The 18,998-nt window shown below is 45.1% G+C and overlaps 1 protein-coding gene and 1 long non-coding RNA gene across 5 annotated transcripts in view; one reads left to right on the top strand and one right to left on the bottom strand.

Moving 5' to 3' along the window:
- LOC308458746 overlaps positions 1-9,734 on the bottom strand; it is an 88,601-nt gene extending 78,867 nt beyond the window's left edge. Inside the window, exons 1-2 of one of the 2 annotated variants that reach the window (XR_013977637.1) lie at positions 9,670-9,716; positions 649-885 (exon numbers count right to left, since the gene is read on the bottom strand). This is a non-coding gene — a long non-coding RNA (uncharacterized lncRNA). Of the gene's footprint in view, positions 1-648; positions 886-9,669 lie in introns of both variants that reach the window. The other variant, XR_013977636.1, reaches the window with a different exon arrangement.
- SLC39A10 (solute carrier family 39 member 10) overlaps positions 9,660-18,998 on the top strand; it is a 47,353-nt gene continuing 38,014 nt past the window's right edge. Inside the window, exon 1 of one of the 3 annotated variants that reach the window (XM_081023862.1) lies at positions 9,660-9,796. Coding sequence is in view for 2 of the 3 variants with exons in the window: in XM_081023860.1 (XP_080879986.1) it covers positions 15,888-15,914 (27 nt within the window). In the remaining variant the exon portion in view is untranslated. Of the gene's footprint in view, positions 9,797-15,862; positions 15,915-18,998 lie in introns of those variants that run through there. The other 2 variants (XM_081023860.1, XM_081023861.1) reach the window with 2 other exon arrangements.

Genomic DNA, 18,998 nt, shown 5'->3' with positions numbered 1-18,998 from the left:
ATTTACAAATCAGTCCCCATACAAAATCCATTGAAATTGAAAAGTGTCCCCGGATTCATTGAAAAAAATCTGGTAACCTTAACTGTCAAAGGCCACAGTAGGAAGGTTCATCAGCGCTATATGGCAAAAGCTGTAGAAGAACGGTGATAGACCCTAGGGGTGGGGAGCATCCAGTCACTGGGCCAGATATGGCTTGGCACAGGTCCCAATTTGGGCCACAAAGGCATTTTCCCTAAGCCACGACCAGCTACCCCACAACTAACATCACATTCCAGGTGCTTGGCAACCTCTGGACTTTTGACAGGTAGGTGGGTCAAACATCTGCCAATCATCCGTCACCGTGATGAAGTTGGTCAACAGGGCGGGGTTCAGGTAAGGATCTGCCCCAAGAGGCCAAAAAGGTTCCACACCCCTGCCCTGTGATAGATACACCTTTGTGAATAAGGAGTTCTCCAATTTAGGACCTGCCACAAGGAAAGTCCTGGAACTACCGAGTACTCTGCATATATTAGCTTCCAAGAAGGTTGGTAGGGATGCTGATGGTCTTTCAGATATTTGGAGTCGCACCCTCACAATATCCTTTTAGACACCTGCTGGACACATTTGTTCAGGCACTTTCATTTATACCCAGAAATATGAATTACTAACCGATGTTTGTTTCAAAAGGTTTTATTTTATCTTTATGGTTTCGATGTATTTTGGTGTTTTCACAACCGATTTGTGACTTTTAGCTGCCCTTTTATTTAAGGTTTTGTTCATACACCACCCCGCAGACCTCTTTGATCAAGAGCTTTTAAAGTCTTCCAAATAAATATATAACTGCAGGTGGCCAGAGCAGAGGGAGTCCAAGCAGTTCTTCAAAGCACCACGGATGGTTCTGAGAACCTGAGAAAAAGAAAGCCGGGGAAATAGAGAGTGTTGCTCAGCTGCCTCTTTCTATGCCCGATGGAAATTAGGCTCTCTCCCCCCCCCCCCCATGAGAATGTCCAGAGTTTGGCACCTACTCATTTTCAACATGATGAACGGGCCTTTTCTGTTGTGGCTCCCCGTTTGTGGAATGCTCTCCCCAGGGAGGTTTGCCTGGCGCCTTCATTATACACCTTTAGGCACCAGGCAAAAACGTTCTTGTTTAACCAGGTCTTTGGCGGACTGACATCCAATGCCCTTTTAAAATGTGTTGGGGGGTGTTACTGGGTTGTTTTTGCTTTTATTATGTATTTTGTGTTTTTATATTTTGATTTTGTATTGACCTGTGGGCATGGGGCAGTATACCAATTTAATAAATAACAACAACAACATTGCAACCTGTTTGTTCACCTGCCTCTCTCACTCTGGCCTGGAGGCGATGAACAATCCTACAACATCGGAACACGAGGAGGAGGTGAAAGACAAGAGCTGCCAGCACCTGCCATTTGCGGCAACCTACTCATAGGGATGCGGGTGGCGCTGTGGGTTAAACACAGAGCCTAGGACTTGCTGATCAGAAGGTTGGCGGTTCGAATCCCCGTGACGGGGTGAGCTCCTATTGCTTGGTCCCTGCTCCTGCCAACCTAGCAATTCGAAAGCACGTCAAAGTGCAAGTAGATAAACAGGTACCGCTCCGGTGGGAAGGTAAATGGCGTTTCCGTGCGCTGCTCTGGTTCACCAGAATCAGCTTAGTCATGCTGGCCACATGCTTCCTCGGCCACTAAAGCGAGATGAGCGCCGCAACCCTAGAGTCGGCCACGACTGGACCTAATGGTCAGGGGTCCCTTTACCTTTACCTTTATTCATAATCTTAAGGTAAAAAAAAGGTTAAAAAAGGTAAAGGACCCCTGGATGGTTAAGTCCAGTCAAAGACAACTATGGGGTTGCGGCGCTCATCTCGCTTTCAGGCCGAGGGAGCCGGCGTTTGTCCACAGACAGCTTTTCCGGGTCATGTGGCCAGCATGACAAAACCAGTTGTGGCACAACGGGACACCGTGACAGAAACCAGAGCATGCATGGAAATGCTGTTTACCTTCCCACCGCAGCGGTACCTATTTGAAGCGGGTGGCGCTGTGGTCTAAACCACTTAGCCTCTTGGGCTTACAGTCTTACCACAGCGCTAGAAGAATGTACATAGACTCAGCAAGCCATCCATCTTGGCAGAACAGATCACTCCAAGAAGCCTTATCGGTGCAGCCCATCTCTGCACACAACCGCCAGCTGCTGCTCAAATCGGTCCAGTGATCCTATATGATGCTTCTTCCAGATAGGAGCACCAACCATGCGGAAAAGCAAAGTATATTAGTATCCTGCTTGAAAGATGCTAAGGTTTTGCCACCTGTTTTTTGTTTGTTGTTGTTGTTGTTTAGTCGTTTAGTCGTGTCCGACTCTTCGTGACCCCATGGATCAGAGCACACCAGGCACTCCTGTCTTCCACTGCCTCCCGCAGTTTGGTCAAACTCATGCTGGTAGCTTCGAGAACACTATCCAACCATCTCATCCTCTATCGTCCCCTTCTCCTTTACCAACATCAGGGTCTTTTCCAGGGAGTCTTCTCTTCTCATGAGGTGGCCAAAGTATTGGAGCCTCAGCTTCACGATCTGTCCTTCCAGTGAGCACTCAGGGCTGATTTCCTTCAGAATGGATAGGTAGAGTGTTTTTCTCATCTTTCTTATCTTTCATACGGCAGTTGCATGAGATTACTACCCGGCAAAGGCTTATTATTCAAAGAAAAGCCTATATAGCACCTGCCGTATACAGTTACCCCAACAGATAGTGGAGGGGGACGACGACGACCCATATCTTGCATGTTTTTAAACTATGTGTACTAAATCTAGCCATATAAGCAAGATACAACTGCTTACGCTCCTTTAGTCAGCGAGATCTAGTCGCATCCTCAAGGTCTCTCAGGCATGGATTTGCTAACACCAAGCACACTTTCATCGTTCCTTATCTTCACATTCCTGAAGATTAAGAAGTATTATTATTATTGCTATCGTTATATTTCTCTTTGCAGCAGCAAGGTTAAGAGCTGACTCGGAATGTGATCCCAGGGGATGGGTGGGAATATACGGCTTGAATTAAAGGGAGCTAGAGGGGGCCTAGCTTTCTTAGCCATTTGTGGCAGCCCCTCTAGCTACTATGTTTAGAAGCCTATGGAGTCAAGCTTGATTTAGGTTAAACTAGAAAGCAGGGGTTGTGGGTTTAATTAAGAGCCCCCTTACGTCTTGCCCTGTAACTCAAAACACTGGAGTGAGGGTGGAGAATAAGCTATGAAACTACAGTCGTATCTTGGATCCCAAACACTTTGCGAGTCAAACGTTTTGGCTTCCGAATGCCGTAAACCTGGAAGTGAGTGTTCCGGTTTGGGAACGTTCTCTGGAACCCGAACGTCCGCCACAACTTCTGATTGGCTGCAGGAGCTTCCTGCAGCCAATCGGAAGCCGCGCCTTGGTTTCCAAATGTTCTGGAAGTCGAACGGACTTCCGGAACAGATTCCGTTCGACTTCCGAGGTACCACTGTATATGTGAACAATGCAGAAGAGATGCCTTTCCGAATAAACCCTATCAAAACACCTGTGATCATGGGAACCATTCAATGTGAGTAAAGGGATAAAAGAGCCATGCAAATGATGAACAGTAAAGTTTTTCCCTTCAGCTGGTTAATAGTGTTTCAAAAATGAAAGTAATAAATAATGTGTGGTCGAAATCAAGCTCAGAGCGTTTTAATAATATGCATAGCTGAGCCTGTTTTCCTTTTTTGACCTACTGGGAATGGAGCCTTTATGACAGGAGACGGGTTTCTCACCTGTTCTTATCTCTTGTTGTTGTTCTTGGTGGTTCTGAGTCATGTTATGGCCATCTTGGTTGTGAGTCCTGGAGGACCTGCTCCCTGCCTTGCATAGCTTTTCCACCTGGCTTCGGAGGGAAGAGCCTTGACTGACTCCAACCCAAAACCGGAGGCTGCTGAGAAGGCCAGAGACCATCTTGGTTGTGAGTCCTGGAGGACCTACTCCCTGTCCTACAGGCGATTTTCACCTGACCTGGGAAAGCAGGGCCTGACTGACTCCAGCTACAAAAGCTGAGGCTGCTGAGGAAGCCAGAGGTCATCTTTGCTGTAAGTCCTGGGGGAACTGTTCCCTGTCTTGCAGGCTTTCCCCAGCTGGCCCTGACTCCAGCTACAAAAGCTGAGGCAGCCGAACAGACTCTTGGGTTGGGGGATTATTTAGAAGGTTCTGTTGCTGTTATAATTGCCCTAGTATGTTTTCAATTGTTTTTAACTCCTTTTAAACTTGTTTGTTTTTAAATTTGTGGGTTTCGTTGTTTTTTAAATTGAGGGATAAAAGATATGCATGGGAAGAGAACAGGGGAAAGCAGGGCTGATCACAATTGCAGTGGCTCTGGAAAATAGGAGGTATGGGGGTCGGCCGGGTAAGGGGTAAGGGGTATACAGTACAGGCAGTTTGTGACTGCCATGTGCCAGCCTCTCCTCCAACCTGGAAATTGCAGTTGTCCTATCAGCGACTGCTGTTGCTGAATGCTAGGTTGGCTCCCAGTAAGACCTCCTTCATGCACAATCTGATTATGCATGAGAAGGCCGATCTGGTATCACTGAGATCTGGGTGGTGAGCAGGGCGGAGGTGGTCTCACCCAGCTGTGACCACCTTTGCCTTCGGTGCAGCATCAAGGGTAGACTTGAAGGTCAGGGAGAGGAAGTTGTTATAGAGTTTCCCTCTCTCTCTCTCTCTCTCTCTCTCTCTCTTAAGGCTCTCTGTCCAGTTAATGGGGGATCTAGAGTGTGTGTTCCTGGCATTGGGCAAATTAGAGATTCTGCTTGTTTGCTGCCTGCCTTGCTGCCCAGCAGCTTCCCTGCCTGAGCTGACAGAGGTTGTCTCAGAGGCAGTGTTGAAGACTCCCAGACTGCTGGCTCTGGGGGACTTCAACATCCATGCCAAGGTGACTGGCTCTGGGTGCCTCAGGACTTCATGGCTGCCATGGCGACCATGGGGCTGTCGAAACATGTCACTGGCCCAATGGCTCAAACAAGAGTGGAGGAAAACTCCAGTCAAATGCAATCAGATACTGGCGAAGGCTCATCATCAAGTCTACCTAGGGAAGTGAAGGCAATGAAGAAGTTATGCAGTGGTACCTCGGATTAAGTACTTAATTCGTTCTTAACCTGAAACTGTTCTTAGCTAATGGAGCGTCCTGCTGCCGCTGCGCCACCAGAGCACGATTTCTGTTCTCATCCTGAAGCAAAGTTCTTAACCCGAGGTACTATTTCTGGGTTAGCAGAGTCTGCAACCTGAAGCGTATGTAACCTGAAGCGTATGTAACCTGAGGTACCACTGTACTTTGCTGATTCCATTACATCCTCATTGGGCCGTCCAGCAGAGCTATTCTGGGTAGTACGGGGCCCCTTACCGTCTGGCCTGAAGGAGGTGGCAGAATGGACGAGAGCGCACTGTGATTGGTTTGCAAACCATTTTAAGGATAAAATTGTGTACCTACCCACCCACCCACCCACCCACCCACAATCAATCAGTCTAGCTCAGGCTTCCTCAAACTCAGCCCTCCAGATATTTTTTGGCCTACAACTCCCATGATCCCTAGCTAGCAGGACCAGTGGTCAGGAATGATGGGAATTGTAGTCTTAAAACGACCGGAGGGCCAAGTTTGAGGAAGCCTGATCTAGCTACTACACGTTGGGCAAAAAAACCCCCTGCATTGCAAAGGGTTGGACTAGATTGTCCTCGTGGTACAATTCTAATGCATTTCTGATTTTAGTGTGCTATACACACATGCATATGGCCAATGCTTTTTTTCTTAAAAAATGTGTTTTCTAAAAAAACAGAGTGACAGAAATTGAGGCCACCATTGGGGGTAGCAATGGAACTGATGATTCACCATGCTGGAGAAGAAACTAAAAAATTTAAAATGATTCACAAAATGTTTAGGGGTATGCGTACCCCCCATTTAAAAAGCACTGCATGTGGCAGAAGCCCACCAACTATGGGAAAATTACTTCATTTCCCCAGGATGCACGCCCATCGCCACAAACCACATGATAAGGAGAGTAGGAAACTCTTTTCAAAGCAGGAGGGAGAATAAGAAGGAAATATGCATGAAGGATTCCCCCCCCCCCAATAATATTTATTATTTTCAGTAGATAAACATAATAAAAAAGAAGAGATTAACAATAATAAAGACAAACAAAAAATAGGAGAAAAAGAGAAAAAAGATACATACAACATATTACCACTTAATTAATTAAAATTAAGTACCATCCATCTTCATAAACATAGTATTTGACTTCCTTGAATCTCTTCCATCCGAATTTCTTAGTAATTATATGTAGCAGTTTCCAATATCAGTGTTTCAAAAGACCATATCACAGTCCTAATCATATTACATACCGTATTTTTCGCCCCATAGGACGCACCGGCCCATAGGACGCACCTAGTTTTTTGGGGGGGAAATAAAGAGGGAAAAAATTATTCCCCCCCCCCCCAGGTGCGGGGCTGGGGCGGGGAAAGCCCGAGCTTCTCCCGACCCCAGCCCCCAGAACAGGCTGCTATCCGCAAGCCGTGGGAGAGCTGCGCGAAGCCCGAAGCTTGGGGCGTGCTGAGCTCAGCGCGCCCCAAGCTTCTGGGTGCAGGCAAGCTCTCCGCTAGCCGTGGGAGAGCTGCGTCTCCCACGGCTAGCGGATAGCTTCCTGAAGCCTGGAGAGCGAGAGGGGTCGGTGTGCACCGACCCCCCTCGCTCTCCAGGCTTCAGCGAAAGCCTGCATTCGCCCCATAGGACGCACACACATTTCCCCGTCATTTTTGGAGGGGAAAAAGTGCGTCCTATAAGGCGAAAAATGTGGTAACTTTCCTTATCGTACATTTTCTTATTTATAAATTTAATTCCATTTTAATCCTAGGCCTAATTGTTTCTTTCAAGTGGTTACATATCTTTAATATTACAATATTTATTCAAATAGTCTTTAAATTTCTTCCAATCTTCTTGGTGTTCCTCTTCTTTCTGGTCGCAGATTCTCCCGGTGAGGTCAGCCAGCTCCATAAACTCCATCATCTTCATCTGCCATTCTTCTACCGTTGGTAATTCTATGCATGAATGATTTTTGGATGAAAGAACATGGGCAACTTCAGGAGTCGTTGCGGCCTACATAAAATGAGATCGGGGGTCACATAGGGCCACCAGGCTGCAGGTTGCCCACCTGTGCTGTCAATTGTCAGAATAAGCATAATCCCATCCTATATATATCTTATGCGTACTGTGCTTCTATGTTTTTATAGTTCAGAGCATGAATAGTTTTTTCCAGTCAGGCTGATTCATACATTTGTGAATGCTCAGTCCGTGATTCAGTCTGACAGAGTATCTGGATCTCCAGCCTTGCAGAATTGATCTTTTAAAAATTAATGCCAATAGCAACCCATAAGCAACATTTTAGGCCCACTAAGGACTCAGTGAACGTCTCGCTTTCTTGCCTGCTTTGAGCAGAAGAAAACCGGGTAGGGTGGGAACAGACCCCCATAGGGCAGGGGGCAGAAGTTGCTCAAGTCTTTCAGATAAAGTCAGGATTCTCACCCATTTTGCTAATTATATTTCTCTTTATTTACATAATCGCACACAGAGAACCGCTAGTGGTAATATTACTCCACATATTAAACAGGAATATAAATGGTAGTGCTCTTCTGAATGTGACATAAGAGTGTCAAAGAGCATTCCCACCCCTTAATAAACTTAAGGGCCCATCTCGACTTGCCCACAAAATCCGTATGTTATGTAACCGATTTGTCCCCTGGCAGTCCACACCTCAGCAGGTTATATTCAGATGCGATTCTAATCCGGAGTTACCATTCTCCTCATTTTGCACCATTTGCTTTTTTTGAACTCCACATCAACAACGAACCCACCACCACAGATAAAGCTGGTGGGAGCACTTTTAAAGCACAGTGGATGTCCTTTTTAGATTCTACAAGGCTAGGGGGAACTCTGGATTTAGCAGGGAAAAAGTCTGGGACAGAGGCTGTTTCTGGGGACGAGGGTGGGGGACTAAAGGAAGCACAAGGGGTGCATATTATTCCACATTAAGACGAGGTGTGGATGGGCCCCAATAACTCTTTTAAATCTCTTCACTGAGTGGCAGAGCTTGCACAGTACAGTGGTGCCTCGCAAGACGAAAAGAATCCGTTCCGCGAGTCTCTTCGTCTTGCGGGTTTTTTCTTCTTGCGAAGCAAGCCCATTAGCGGATTAGTGCTACAGTATTAGCGGCTTAGCGGGCTTAGTGGATCAGCTGATAAGCGGCTTAACGATCAGCTGATAAGCGGCTTAACGATAAGCTGATAAGCGGCTTAGAATCAGCTGTTAAGCGGCTTAGCCATCAGCTGATAAGCGGTTTAGCGGCTTGGGAAAAAGGGGGGGGGGGAGGAAAAAAACCCCGCAGGAACTCGCAATACATTTTCATCTTGCGAAGCAAGCACATAGGAAATTCGTTTTGCGAAGCACCTCCAAAACGGAAAACCCTTTCGTCTAGCGGGTTTTCCGTCTTGCGAGGCATTCGTCTTGCGGGGCACCACTGTATCTTGAATTTCTCTATGCGCTGCTGGCAGACCCTCCAGGTGTCCCACAGAAGCCAAGCTGGTTTCTGATTTGATCCCAGAACATCCCCCTTTTCCTTAAGACATCTGTATTTTCACCTGTGAAATGTTGGAGATGGACTTATGTGGCCCCCAAGCCAACCTTTAGAAGACATCTCAAGGCAGCCCTGTATAAGGAAGGGGTTTTTTTTAATATAATGTTTAATGTTTTATTGGTTTGTTTATGTTGGGAGCTGCTCAGAGTGGCTGGAGCAACCCAGTCAGATGGGCGGGGTATAAATAATAAAACGATGTTGATGATGAAATGGGACGTTCCTCTTTTCCTTGGAGGGTTTCGAAGGAAGCACAATGTTGTGCACGTTATTCCACATTAAACCAAGGTGTGAACCTTTTGAAATCTCTTCGCAAAATGGCAGAGCTTGCATAGATAGTATATTGAATTTTTCTATGTGCTTAAGCGTCTTTGGCTCTTTTTGGGGAGTGAAAGAAATGCGGGGACGGGGAGAAGAAAGAAATGGGAGGTCATTTAACTCCCAAGGGCAGAACTCTGGATCTTGGCCACAGGGTCTTCGTTGGCCCGGGCCTTAATCTCTTCCCTCTCCCGCCCTGGGTAAGCACCAAGTTCCCCACTCTTTTTTCCTGCTCCACCCTGCAATGGCTTAAACTTCCAAAAACCCGACGCCTTCTCCCCAGGGAGCCACGTGAGGGCGGGGCAACCTTCATTTGCACACCAAAAGCCCTGCAAAAAAAGCAGCGAGGAAAGACAGAAGCTACAACAAATATATATATATTTCCCCACCGCCCCACGCACGCCCACTTCCCCTCTGCCCAGGAAACCGCTGGCCCCCACCACGCATGCGCCTCGGCAACCTTTCCTCCGCTACGCCGCTCGCGTAGGGCAAACTGCGGCGCCGCATCGGGCAGCGAAAATTGCGTAGCGCGCGCGGGCGCAGGAGGAGGAGGAGGAGGAGAAAGCCGGTTTCGGCGCAGCGCGGGGAGGTCGCGCCCGGCGTAAGAGGCTTTGGTGAATGGCCGTAAGAGCACAGCGGCGGCAGTAGTAAAGTAGTAAAAGCTTGCAAGCCCAAGCCAAGCTCACCCGCAGGAGGAGCAGCAGCAGCAGCAGCACTGCGGAGTGGGAGGAGGAGGCGGCACCCCGCGCGCGCGCCGGCGGTTTTTGGTACCGAGCGGAGAGAGGGAGATGCACACGGCACACTCGAGCTGAGGTAGCTATAAAAACCCCGTTGGTTCGCGTTCCCTCCCCCATAAAGGCCGGCCGGCTCTGAGGCGGCGGTGGCGGCGACATGGCGAGAGTAGCGGGGGGGTGTAGCTGGGATCCGCAGCGCGGCGGGGCAGGCCCCTCGCCAGCCTGAGGAGAAAAATGAGGCGGGGTTGGTTTGCCGTTTCCCGCCGTCGCCTCGCTGCCTCCCCCCCCCCAACACTGTTGCTAAGGGGGCTTGGTGGGCGTCGGAAGGAAACTAGGATAACGTGTGAGGGGATTGTGTTGGCCGGGGGGGGGTTTCTTTTCCACACAGCCCGCCACCCCCTTCTCATCCTTCCCCTCAGGTGAAGCGGGTTGGGGTGGGGGGCTCGCAATGGCGGGGGGGGGGGGAGAGAGACGAAGCGCCCGTTGGGCCTCTTTGTTGCTGCTGCTTCTTGTAAGCTGCCGCCTCAGGTGTGGCTGAGGAGAAGGCGAAGCAGACAAAAGGCTCTTGCTCCCAAGGCGGCGGTGGTTCTCCGATTCCGAGACCGGCGTTGGCGGCTCGCCCTTCTCTTCCCCCTGCTTTCCTTGGAGGGGATGGCGGGGAGGAGAGGGCGCCGCCAGCATCGGTGGGCCTCGTGGCGGCGGCGGCGCCCGCCCCTCTTTTCTCCATCCCATGCTCCAGCTGCAGGGCTTAAGCGATCGGGCCTGGCCCACGTGTTGGTGGTGGGTGCACGGTGCAAGGCCCACGGGTGCTGCTGCTGCTGCCGCCCTCTTTTGTTCTCGGGGCTCATGGTCGGTAATCTCTTTGGCCCACCCCACTGCAAGGTTGGCAAAGCACTGGGGAAAAGGAAAAGAAAAAACAAACAGCAACCCACTGTGGCTGCCCATGGTTTCTTTGCCCTGAAGGTCTTCTAAGTTGCTGTGTTTGGGTTCTCTGCAGCATGCGCCTCGCACCTTAGTGTGACAGTATCTTTGGTGTTGGGATGCCTGCCATGCGAAATGTTAAAGGTGCGGGAACTTTAAAAAACCCCTTGTGCACCCTTTGTTTCTCTTCTCCGAGGTGTGGAGGTTTGAACCCTTCTCAATAAACGATCAAGCTGCTGTTTTGCTTCTGGCTGTGGTCTCTTGCTTGACCTGACCAATCGGGAATCGGTGGACCCAACGAAGTTGGGAAATGCAACAAACCCCCAAGAATTTGTCTTTACCAGATTTCAAGGGCAATGGCTTGCTTTCCCATCCCATGAAGTTGTTGCATGTCTTGCGCCCCAGTTTTTCTTTCAAAAAAAGTCTTAACAAAACCACACTGAAATAAATCGCCATAAGGGTGTTGCTAAACCACAACAGCACTGATTGGGAAGAAAGAACTTGGTGGTAGAAAATGAGCCTCAGTAGTTTTTATTATTATTTGAATTTATATACTGCCCTACACCTGGAGGTCTCAGGGCGGTTCACAGAACAAAATATAAAACCACAAAATATGGTGCCCTAACCTGGATGTGATGAAAAGACTAGTGCTAAAAAGGACAACTGGTTCCAGTCCCGCTCTAGTAGTGTGTTTAACGTGTGGTTAGTTGCACAAGAATCCTGATTCAAATAATGCAGTGCAAATAGGCTAACTTCATTTGAGTGCATGTTTGTTCCCAATCCCAGCAAGGGTAGCTGCTTCTCCTTGCGTGAATTGTGGCATCTGTGATCAAGTTGCTGCAGATGGAAGGTAGGCTGTGGCTTGTTTTGGTAGAGCAAAATATTGCAATGACATAACAGGACTGTGGTGTTCAGGGATGCAGCTGACATCTTTTTAATAAACTTAACAAAAGTGGCATACCAACGGTGGCACTTTTCTAAAAAGTGACAATACAATACAATTGATTGTGTATACCAACATGTGCTGTTAAAAACAAAACTCCCCTAGTCAGTACAGCAGCTGCTTGTATGTGTGTGATTTTGAACTATTAATATAGGGAAGAAATTTAAGTAGATCTTTAAAAAAGTATTAAGTGGGGTGTCTTTGTCAAGTCCTGCAATGCTGGCTCCGTTTGATGCTGCTAATATTGCACTTGGCAGCAAAAAAGGACAAAATATCCTCTATGATTTGTTAAATGTACCAGTCAGGGTCAGGAAGAGTTTTTAATAGGTTGCTTTCTGCCTTCTGTAACTAGGCCTTTTTAGAAATTAGTCCAGACTTGGTTTTCAGAATTGAGCTACAGATTACGTATTCTAGATTGTAGGTGGATTGTAGCATAAATCTTACTAGACAAGTAATATTTGATGTACTAATGAATATTGATTTGGAGGGGGAGGGAATGTGAAGTGGAAGTTAAGGTGCTAGTACAAACTGTTCTAATCCCAAAGTATACACTGCCTGATCCTGTGAGTTCTTAGAAGTAAATCTTAATGTAAGTTTTCATTAGATTGTTGGCTAATTGGGCCTTTTCCAGATAAGTGTAGGATTGCATCCTAAATCGCCCTGTCATTGAACACAGTGAGTTACTTCTAGGTAACCCTGAGTAGGAGCAGGCTGCATAACATTGTACTAAAGAGATTTCTGTAACAGCTTCAGCAAGCTGTTTGTTTAATAAAAGCACATTAACAAACAAATGTGATTTGTAGGCAGTGTTCTACCATCTGGGCATCTTCTGTTCCTTCTTTTTTCATAATTGTTTTTCCCAAATAAAAAGTTTAATTGTGCCTCTGTGTACTGAGTTTAATCTTGACATTTTATGATGTAGGTCTTTGGACAGACAGTGTTACTACGCTGGACATGAAAGAATAGGTTGAACTGGCTCGGGAAATTTGCATACACCTCTGTACTGCATATTGATTTTTCATGGTGCAGGAGGGCACATACATCTCCCAAAGCAGCTTTGCACATTTTGTAGACTTCTATTTTTAGGGAGTTTGGCAATAGTTGCCCATTTCCTGCCCTTCTTGCCTAACCTCCTTGCCCTTCATTCCTACCATTGCCTTTCTCACTGATAAGGTGTTGAGCACTTGGTTTGTTCCCTCTGCCTCAGAGCACGTTGTCCTGACTATTATGGCTAAAAGATGAGGACCCAGAACACATATGCAGTACTGATAATGAGTGTACTTTGGCCAAGCTTCTAATCCACAAAGGGTTCCTGGCTCTTTGCCACTAGAAAAATGATCTAGAGAAATGTACACATAGTTCAGGTTCTTCTTGCATAAGTTATAGTACGGGTGTGGAACTGAACCAGTGAACCAGTTCCTAGAGCCCGCTACCTACCAGCCACAGTGGGCCATTTTGAATGGCGGATGGAGTGTGTCATCCTGCTGATTGCTATGTCATCAGGTGGCCAATTTTTGCTGGGCTTGAAGTTAACCACCAGTCTGCTGAAAAGTGTTGCTTTGAAGCTCTGCTTTCTGCTGGGATAAGCTGTGCTGCAGTGTTGCTCCTGGGAAACTCACTCTAACTGCCAATCACTTGACTGCCTCCTGTACCCAGGGCTCAGCTGGTGAATATATTTTGAGGCTCCCAATTATGCACTGATGGCCACATCCCTACCTGCCCTTTATACCTAACAGTCACATAAGACATCAGGTGTGGACAGGTGGTCATGGTTTTGGGAAATGGCCTCATGGGCCAAATGGCCTCACTCCTGAGATGTAGGGAAAGCTTAGGTTCAGGTTGCTTGCTACTTTGGTACTGAACCGCAGACCATTATTACTCTTACTAGGTGAGAAGGTAAGTATTGAATCGCAAGCCAGGTTATAGAACAGCTATCTGAGGCACTTACAGGCTTACTATTTTCAGCTGGGATTCAGTCCCATACCAGCAGGTTCTGGTTGTACAATAAAAGTTGAATTTGAAGCTCTTGAGCAACAAACCTAGTACTTAAAAAGTGGACTTGTTGTGATAAGGAAAGTGATGGGGAAATATGCTGGAAGTGGGGAATAACATTTGACACAATGTCATGTAACCTCCCTGCAAAAAAAGTCAGGATGAGTGCTTAATAAACTGTTCTGGAAGCTACCCAGTGTCTGCATATATCGGAAAAGTATATTAAAGATGGGGAAATGCTTTATGTAAAATGCTAACCACAGTTCTAAGGATCCATACCATTCTGTGTTTCAGATTTGTTAATCCTAAAACCAAAGTGGGCGAAATTAACCATTTATTTGTACTGTTCCTAATAGCAAGTTTCGTGGCTACTGATTTAGATAATCAGCAAGTCTTCATTTATAATGCAGAAACTTCTGCCTAGATGGCACAGGACCTCTTTGTTTATGGAGCTGTAAAGCACCATGTACATTGATGATGTTCATAAAAAATAATGGTGCTCTTATTATGGCAACAAAGCAGTCATATGGATTAAAAAGGGGTGGGCCTGAGATCCAAATACGATGGGTCTGGGTTATATCTGCATTCTGGAGAACCTGGGCCCCTTCTTCCACAGCACTTGCAATCCTCATAAAATCAAAGGACATCCTAAAACACTTTAAAATCAAACACAAGGACCTGCAATTATAATGAGAAATTCGGAGAATGTGGTACATTCATGAAAGCTGTTGGGCATATGCATAGAACTTTGGATTCCAGCCACTGTACATAAGTAAATGGCTGTGTCACGGGCCTACATTACAGCTATGTCTTAAGTCAGTTACAGTGGTACCTCGGGTTACATATGCTTCAGGTTACAGACTCCGCTAACCCAGAAATAGTACCTCGGGTTAAGAACTTTGCTTCAGGATGAGAACAGAAATCGTGCTCCAGCGGCACGGCAGCAGCAGGAGGCCCCATTAGCTAAAGTGGTGCTTCAGGTTAAGAACAGTTTCAGGTTAAGAACAGACCTCCGGAACGAATTAAGTACTTAACCCGAGGTACCACTGTCTTTGGAACTGCTTGTTGATTTCTATGGAGTATGATTCCATAAAGATTGGAATATTGCAACTCAGCCTTCCCACAACATTTATTGAACAGAAAATTAACTTGATTTCCCCAATTTTGCCTGAAAGCAGGAATCTAATTACAGTGTGCATAGACAGTGTATTAAAGCAAATTAAAATATGTAAGAAAAAAAATTGTCAAAGTCAAGCTGCTTCTACATGAAAATTTGAAAATACTGCACTCCGAGGTTCAAAGCCAATTCATACAGCTGTACAGATGAAAAAGTGTTCTGATCCTGCAGTTGCAAAAATAGACTCGGAAGGTGTGGGTGTGCGCGTGCACACGCAATGGTTGATTCTACCAAAAAAAATAATTTGTATACAGTTCTGATTTCAGATTCCTGACCCCATGCCCATGTCTGGAGCACAAAATAAATGGAAAAGCATTGGTCTGTTAATACAGTGCAACTTCATTCAGCTTTCAAAGGTTAATGAGCTATTTCAGAGCATTTGAACCAAAGCCCTTTGGAGCTCTGATGATTTTTTGAAATTAAACCATGATGCATAAAATAACAACTTTTATAAACATGTTTGGAAGGATAAAGTTTCTATTTGATATTCAACTAGACCATACTCCAAGTAGACCCATTTAAATCGATGGACTTCTGAGTACAACTTGGATTTCACCTTATGTTTGTTTTAACATTGTAATGAATCATTAACAAAAAGAAAACAGAGCTGATGGGGATTATTGTTTTATTTATTAGGTTTTCATCCTGCCCTTCTTCCCAAAGGAGCCCAGGGATGACTTGATCCCATTTTATCTTATGTATCTTGTTTCCAAATTTATTTATAATAAAAAAAGCTAACAAAAAGAAAAAAGCAAGACATGGACATACACTCTCTGCACCCCCACTTGTTTCACTCCTCCCACTAGTGCTGGGGGGGTGGGGACAACGTTTCTTGTTTTAGCATCAGGAATTGTGGTTTATTTCACTACCACCACTTTAAAAAAAAAAAAAAAAGCCACAATGAGTTAAGCCAAAAGAACTTAACTACAGATCATGGCTTGTTTTGAGTGAAACAAATTATAATTCGCTCTGGTTCAAGCATAACACTTAAGTTGGGATATCATGGTTGGTTTTTCTCCAGTGCTAACAGGAAGGAAGCAGGAATGATCAGGAATTGAAAACCTATTCATTATGATTTACCACAGGTACTCTAATGCAGCTAGTGTGTGAGGACAGAAACATGATGTCGATTTGGAAATGATCAGACATCTAGATGAAATTCATGTATGTATGATGGATAATAGGACTTCTGATGTGGAGCAATGACTCGCTTGTATGAAATAGCCATTGTTCTTTAACATCTGCTTGCCTTAAGCACAGTGCTATTCAGTGGCAGGATGTTCAGCTTGAATTGGAGTGATGTGCATGCATGTTTCAGTCAGTCGTAATGCATCTTAAGCTAAGCAAGAATTTATGACATGTGAATAATTAAATTAGTTAATAAGTTGTTTTGCCCCACCAATCTGGCTTACTGCAGTTCCTTAATGTCTACCTGTAAGGGAATACCCACTGAGTTCAGTGAGACTCAACTCCCAGCTGAGTGCATAGGATTTCAGCCTTAGGTTGCTGATGTCAGTCTAATTTTAACACAGTTGTGTCTCTTTGTTATGTCTGCTGACATTCCTGCTACGTTATGTCTGTACCCATACTAAACGTGCAAGCAAAATGATATGCTACCTTCTGTCTGTATTTTTTTTTTTAAATGGAATTGAGGCGGGCTCAGCTTTAGTTGCTATAAATGTGCAATTGAATTGGAAGAAACTGAAATGATGAGCCTTTAGAATACATATTTAATGGTACAGTGGTACCTCGGGTTAAGAACTTAATTCGTTCCGGAGGTCTGTTCTTAACCTGAAACTGTTCTTAACCTCAAGCACCACTTTAGCTAATAGGGCCTGCTGCGCTGCTGCTGCACAATTTCTGTTCTCATCCTGAAGCAAAGTTCTTAACCCGAGGTAATATTTCTGGGTTAGCGGAGTCTGTAACCTGAAGCATATGTAACCCGAGGTACCACTGTATTTGAGTATCATCCCATTTCCTGAAAACTCACATTGGTTTTTCTTCTTAGAAGCCGAGCCCTTCTAATGCAAATACTATCATCTTTTAAAAGCCTCGAGACTGTTGATGCCCTTCAGCACTGAATATGGTGGTTGTGATCACATCTATTTAAGGAGTGCTTGGGAATCTCCGCTGTCCCGAGATTCCTAGTAGCAGATGCCAGTGGCACGCACAAATCAATGACATGCTTTTATAAGGTTTTGTGTATGTGTGTTTTCCAAGTAGTTTGTTAGTTCACACAAGCAAGCCCTGCTTGGAACAGGGCTGGCAAAGGCTATGGCAAAAATACCTTGGGCTCGCAGCCGACGTCTCTGAAATACAGATGCCTTGTCTATTATTGAATATGCTCCTATAGAAACAAGTATATGTTGCTGTTATCTGCTACTGTTATCTGCTACTACACTACATGTGCGTGTGGCCATTGTTTTAAGATCCGGCGCTGGCCTAGATGTTGTTGGATCACAACTCCCATCAGCCCTGCCAGCATGACCAATAGTCAGGGATGATGGGATTTGTAGTCCATCATAATCTGGTAGATACCAGGTTGCGGTAGGCTGTTTTAAAGACACATCTTTATAAACAGTAGCCATCTAGAAAACCTACCAAGTTTATTTTTAACATACTTGTATTCAGATTTTTAGTCAAGCTGCATTAAACATAAAAATTTGTTTATGAAAATTGAATGTTTAAAAATTATTTTGAAAGATTATTGACTTGAAGAGGAAGGAAGGTGAGGATAAAGTAATGTTAGTAGGATGGTGAAAATAGGAGATTAGAAAGGACGAGCAGGTGCCCAGTATATATTTCTGTAATTGCAAACTTCCCCATAATTGCTAAATATTAACAAGCTTGGGCTCCCTAGAAAATTCAAATTCTGCATGAAGTTATTAAATCTCACATACTGAAAATCCCAGAGGATATCCAGAACTTGCAATGAAATCCTGGGTGGTATTAGCTCTGGAGATGGGGGAAATGAGCACTCAGCCATGAAGCTCATCTCGCTACTTCTAAGCATACAGCTTTTGGGGGCGAAGTATATCCACTTACGCTATCTTCAGGCAAAGACAAGCTATAAAACATAAAGTCTTGCCTCCCTGGATGCAATTATGGGGATGTAAGTGAACATTCATAATTTTTATCTCGTTTTCTGCTATGTCATACATCAAATATTCAACTTTGTATTTTGGATCTTAGCGCGAAGAGGTGGAATGCAGCAAGCTAAGGCATTCAGGACCATAATTGTCCTGTATTAAGCAGTATTTTAGGTAATTACACATTCCAACGTCTTTTAAGAATTTGTGGGATGCTATGCCAGTTTCTCATTGAAATGTGTAATTTAAACGTATCTTATAAGGCGGTTGGCTTGAATCAAAGAAGGAAAAAATTGGCCCCAAAGTTATCCTGTCCTTTTTTCATTTAAGATAAATCAGAGTATATTCGACTCCCATATATAGCATTATTAACTAGGAAATATACTTGATCCTAACTTTGGATTTTTAAAATCTCGATTCTGCAGTGGATATGATGCTTTGACTTTGTTAATCTTGGAACAGGAATGGGGCACAGGACACAGCCTTATATATGCCATTTTGGTTACATTTCAGTCAGTGTTAGAAACCGAGATATAAAAGCTACCTTTGCCATATGGCTCCTTAAACCCAGGTTTCAGACGCACTAACAGAATGTTTAGGCACTTAAAAAAACCAACAAATTACAAAGCTGAAAATGAATTGTGTATATTGTCAGCTCTAAGTAAAATCTGACTTGCGCCATAGCAAGGCAGCAAATGAATAAATAAATGCTGTTGTGTGCCAGCCAACCAGATGGTGGAGATGTCAGGCCCCATCCTGGTCCCCAGGCATCTTCACTTGGCCAATAGCTAGGTGCAAAATGCACCTGGCATTTGAACACTGATTTCAGTGTAACTGAGACATGGGACCTAGGGCTGGGCTGTGTAGATAAGAGAGGGCTTGATTCTCTCTTTTTTGTATACAATTGGTATTAAGGTTTCTGTTTTACAATTTAAGATACTCATTTTGCATCCTTAAGATGTCTGTGACTTCCCTTCTTCTCTTTCCATGGTTCATTTTGCAATATATTGCCAGGTCAAAAGTTATGAGACAGATATCACAATATGGATTTCAAAGCAGTTTTGGATGATACATCAATATATCACCCAGCCCTAGCCTAGACATACCAATGTGGTGACCTAGGGTAAGGTGCCATTTGGCGATTCGCTTATATAGCAAG

The sequence above is a fragment of the Podarcis pityusensis genome, assembly GCF_964106645.2.
Source record: "Podarcis pityusensis genome assembly, chromosome: 1".
NCBI classification, from domain to species: Eukaryota; Metazoa; Chordata; class Lepidosauria; order Squamata; family Lacertidae; genus Podarcis; species Podarcis pityusensis.
The sequence above is the reverse complement of the archived record's forward strand: the minus strand, read 5'-3'. Positions and strand labels throughout refer to the sequence as shown.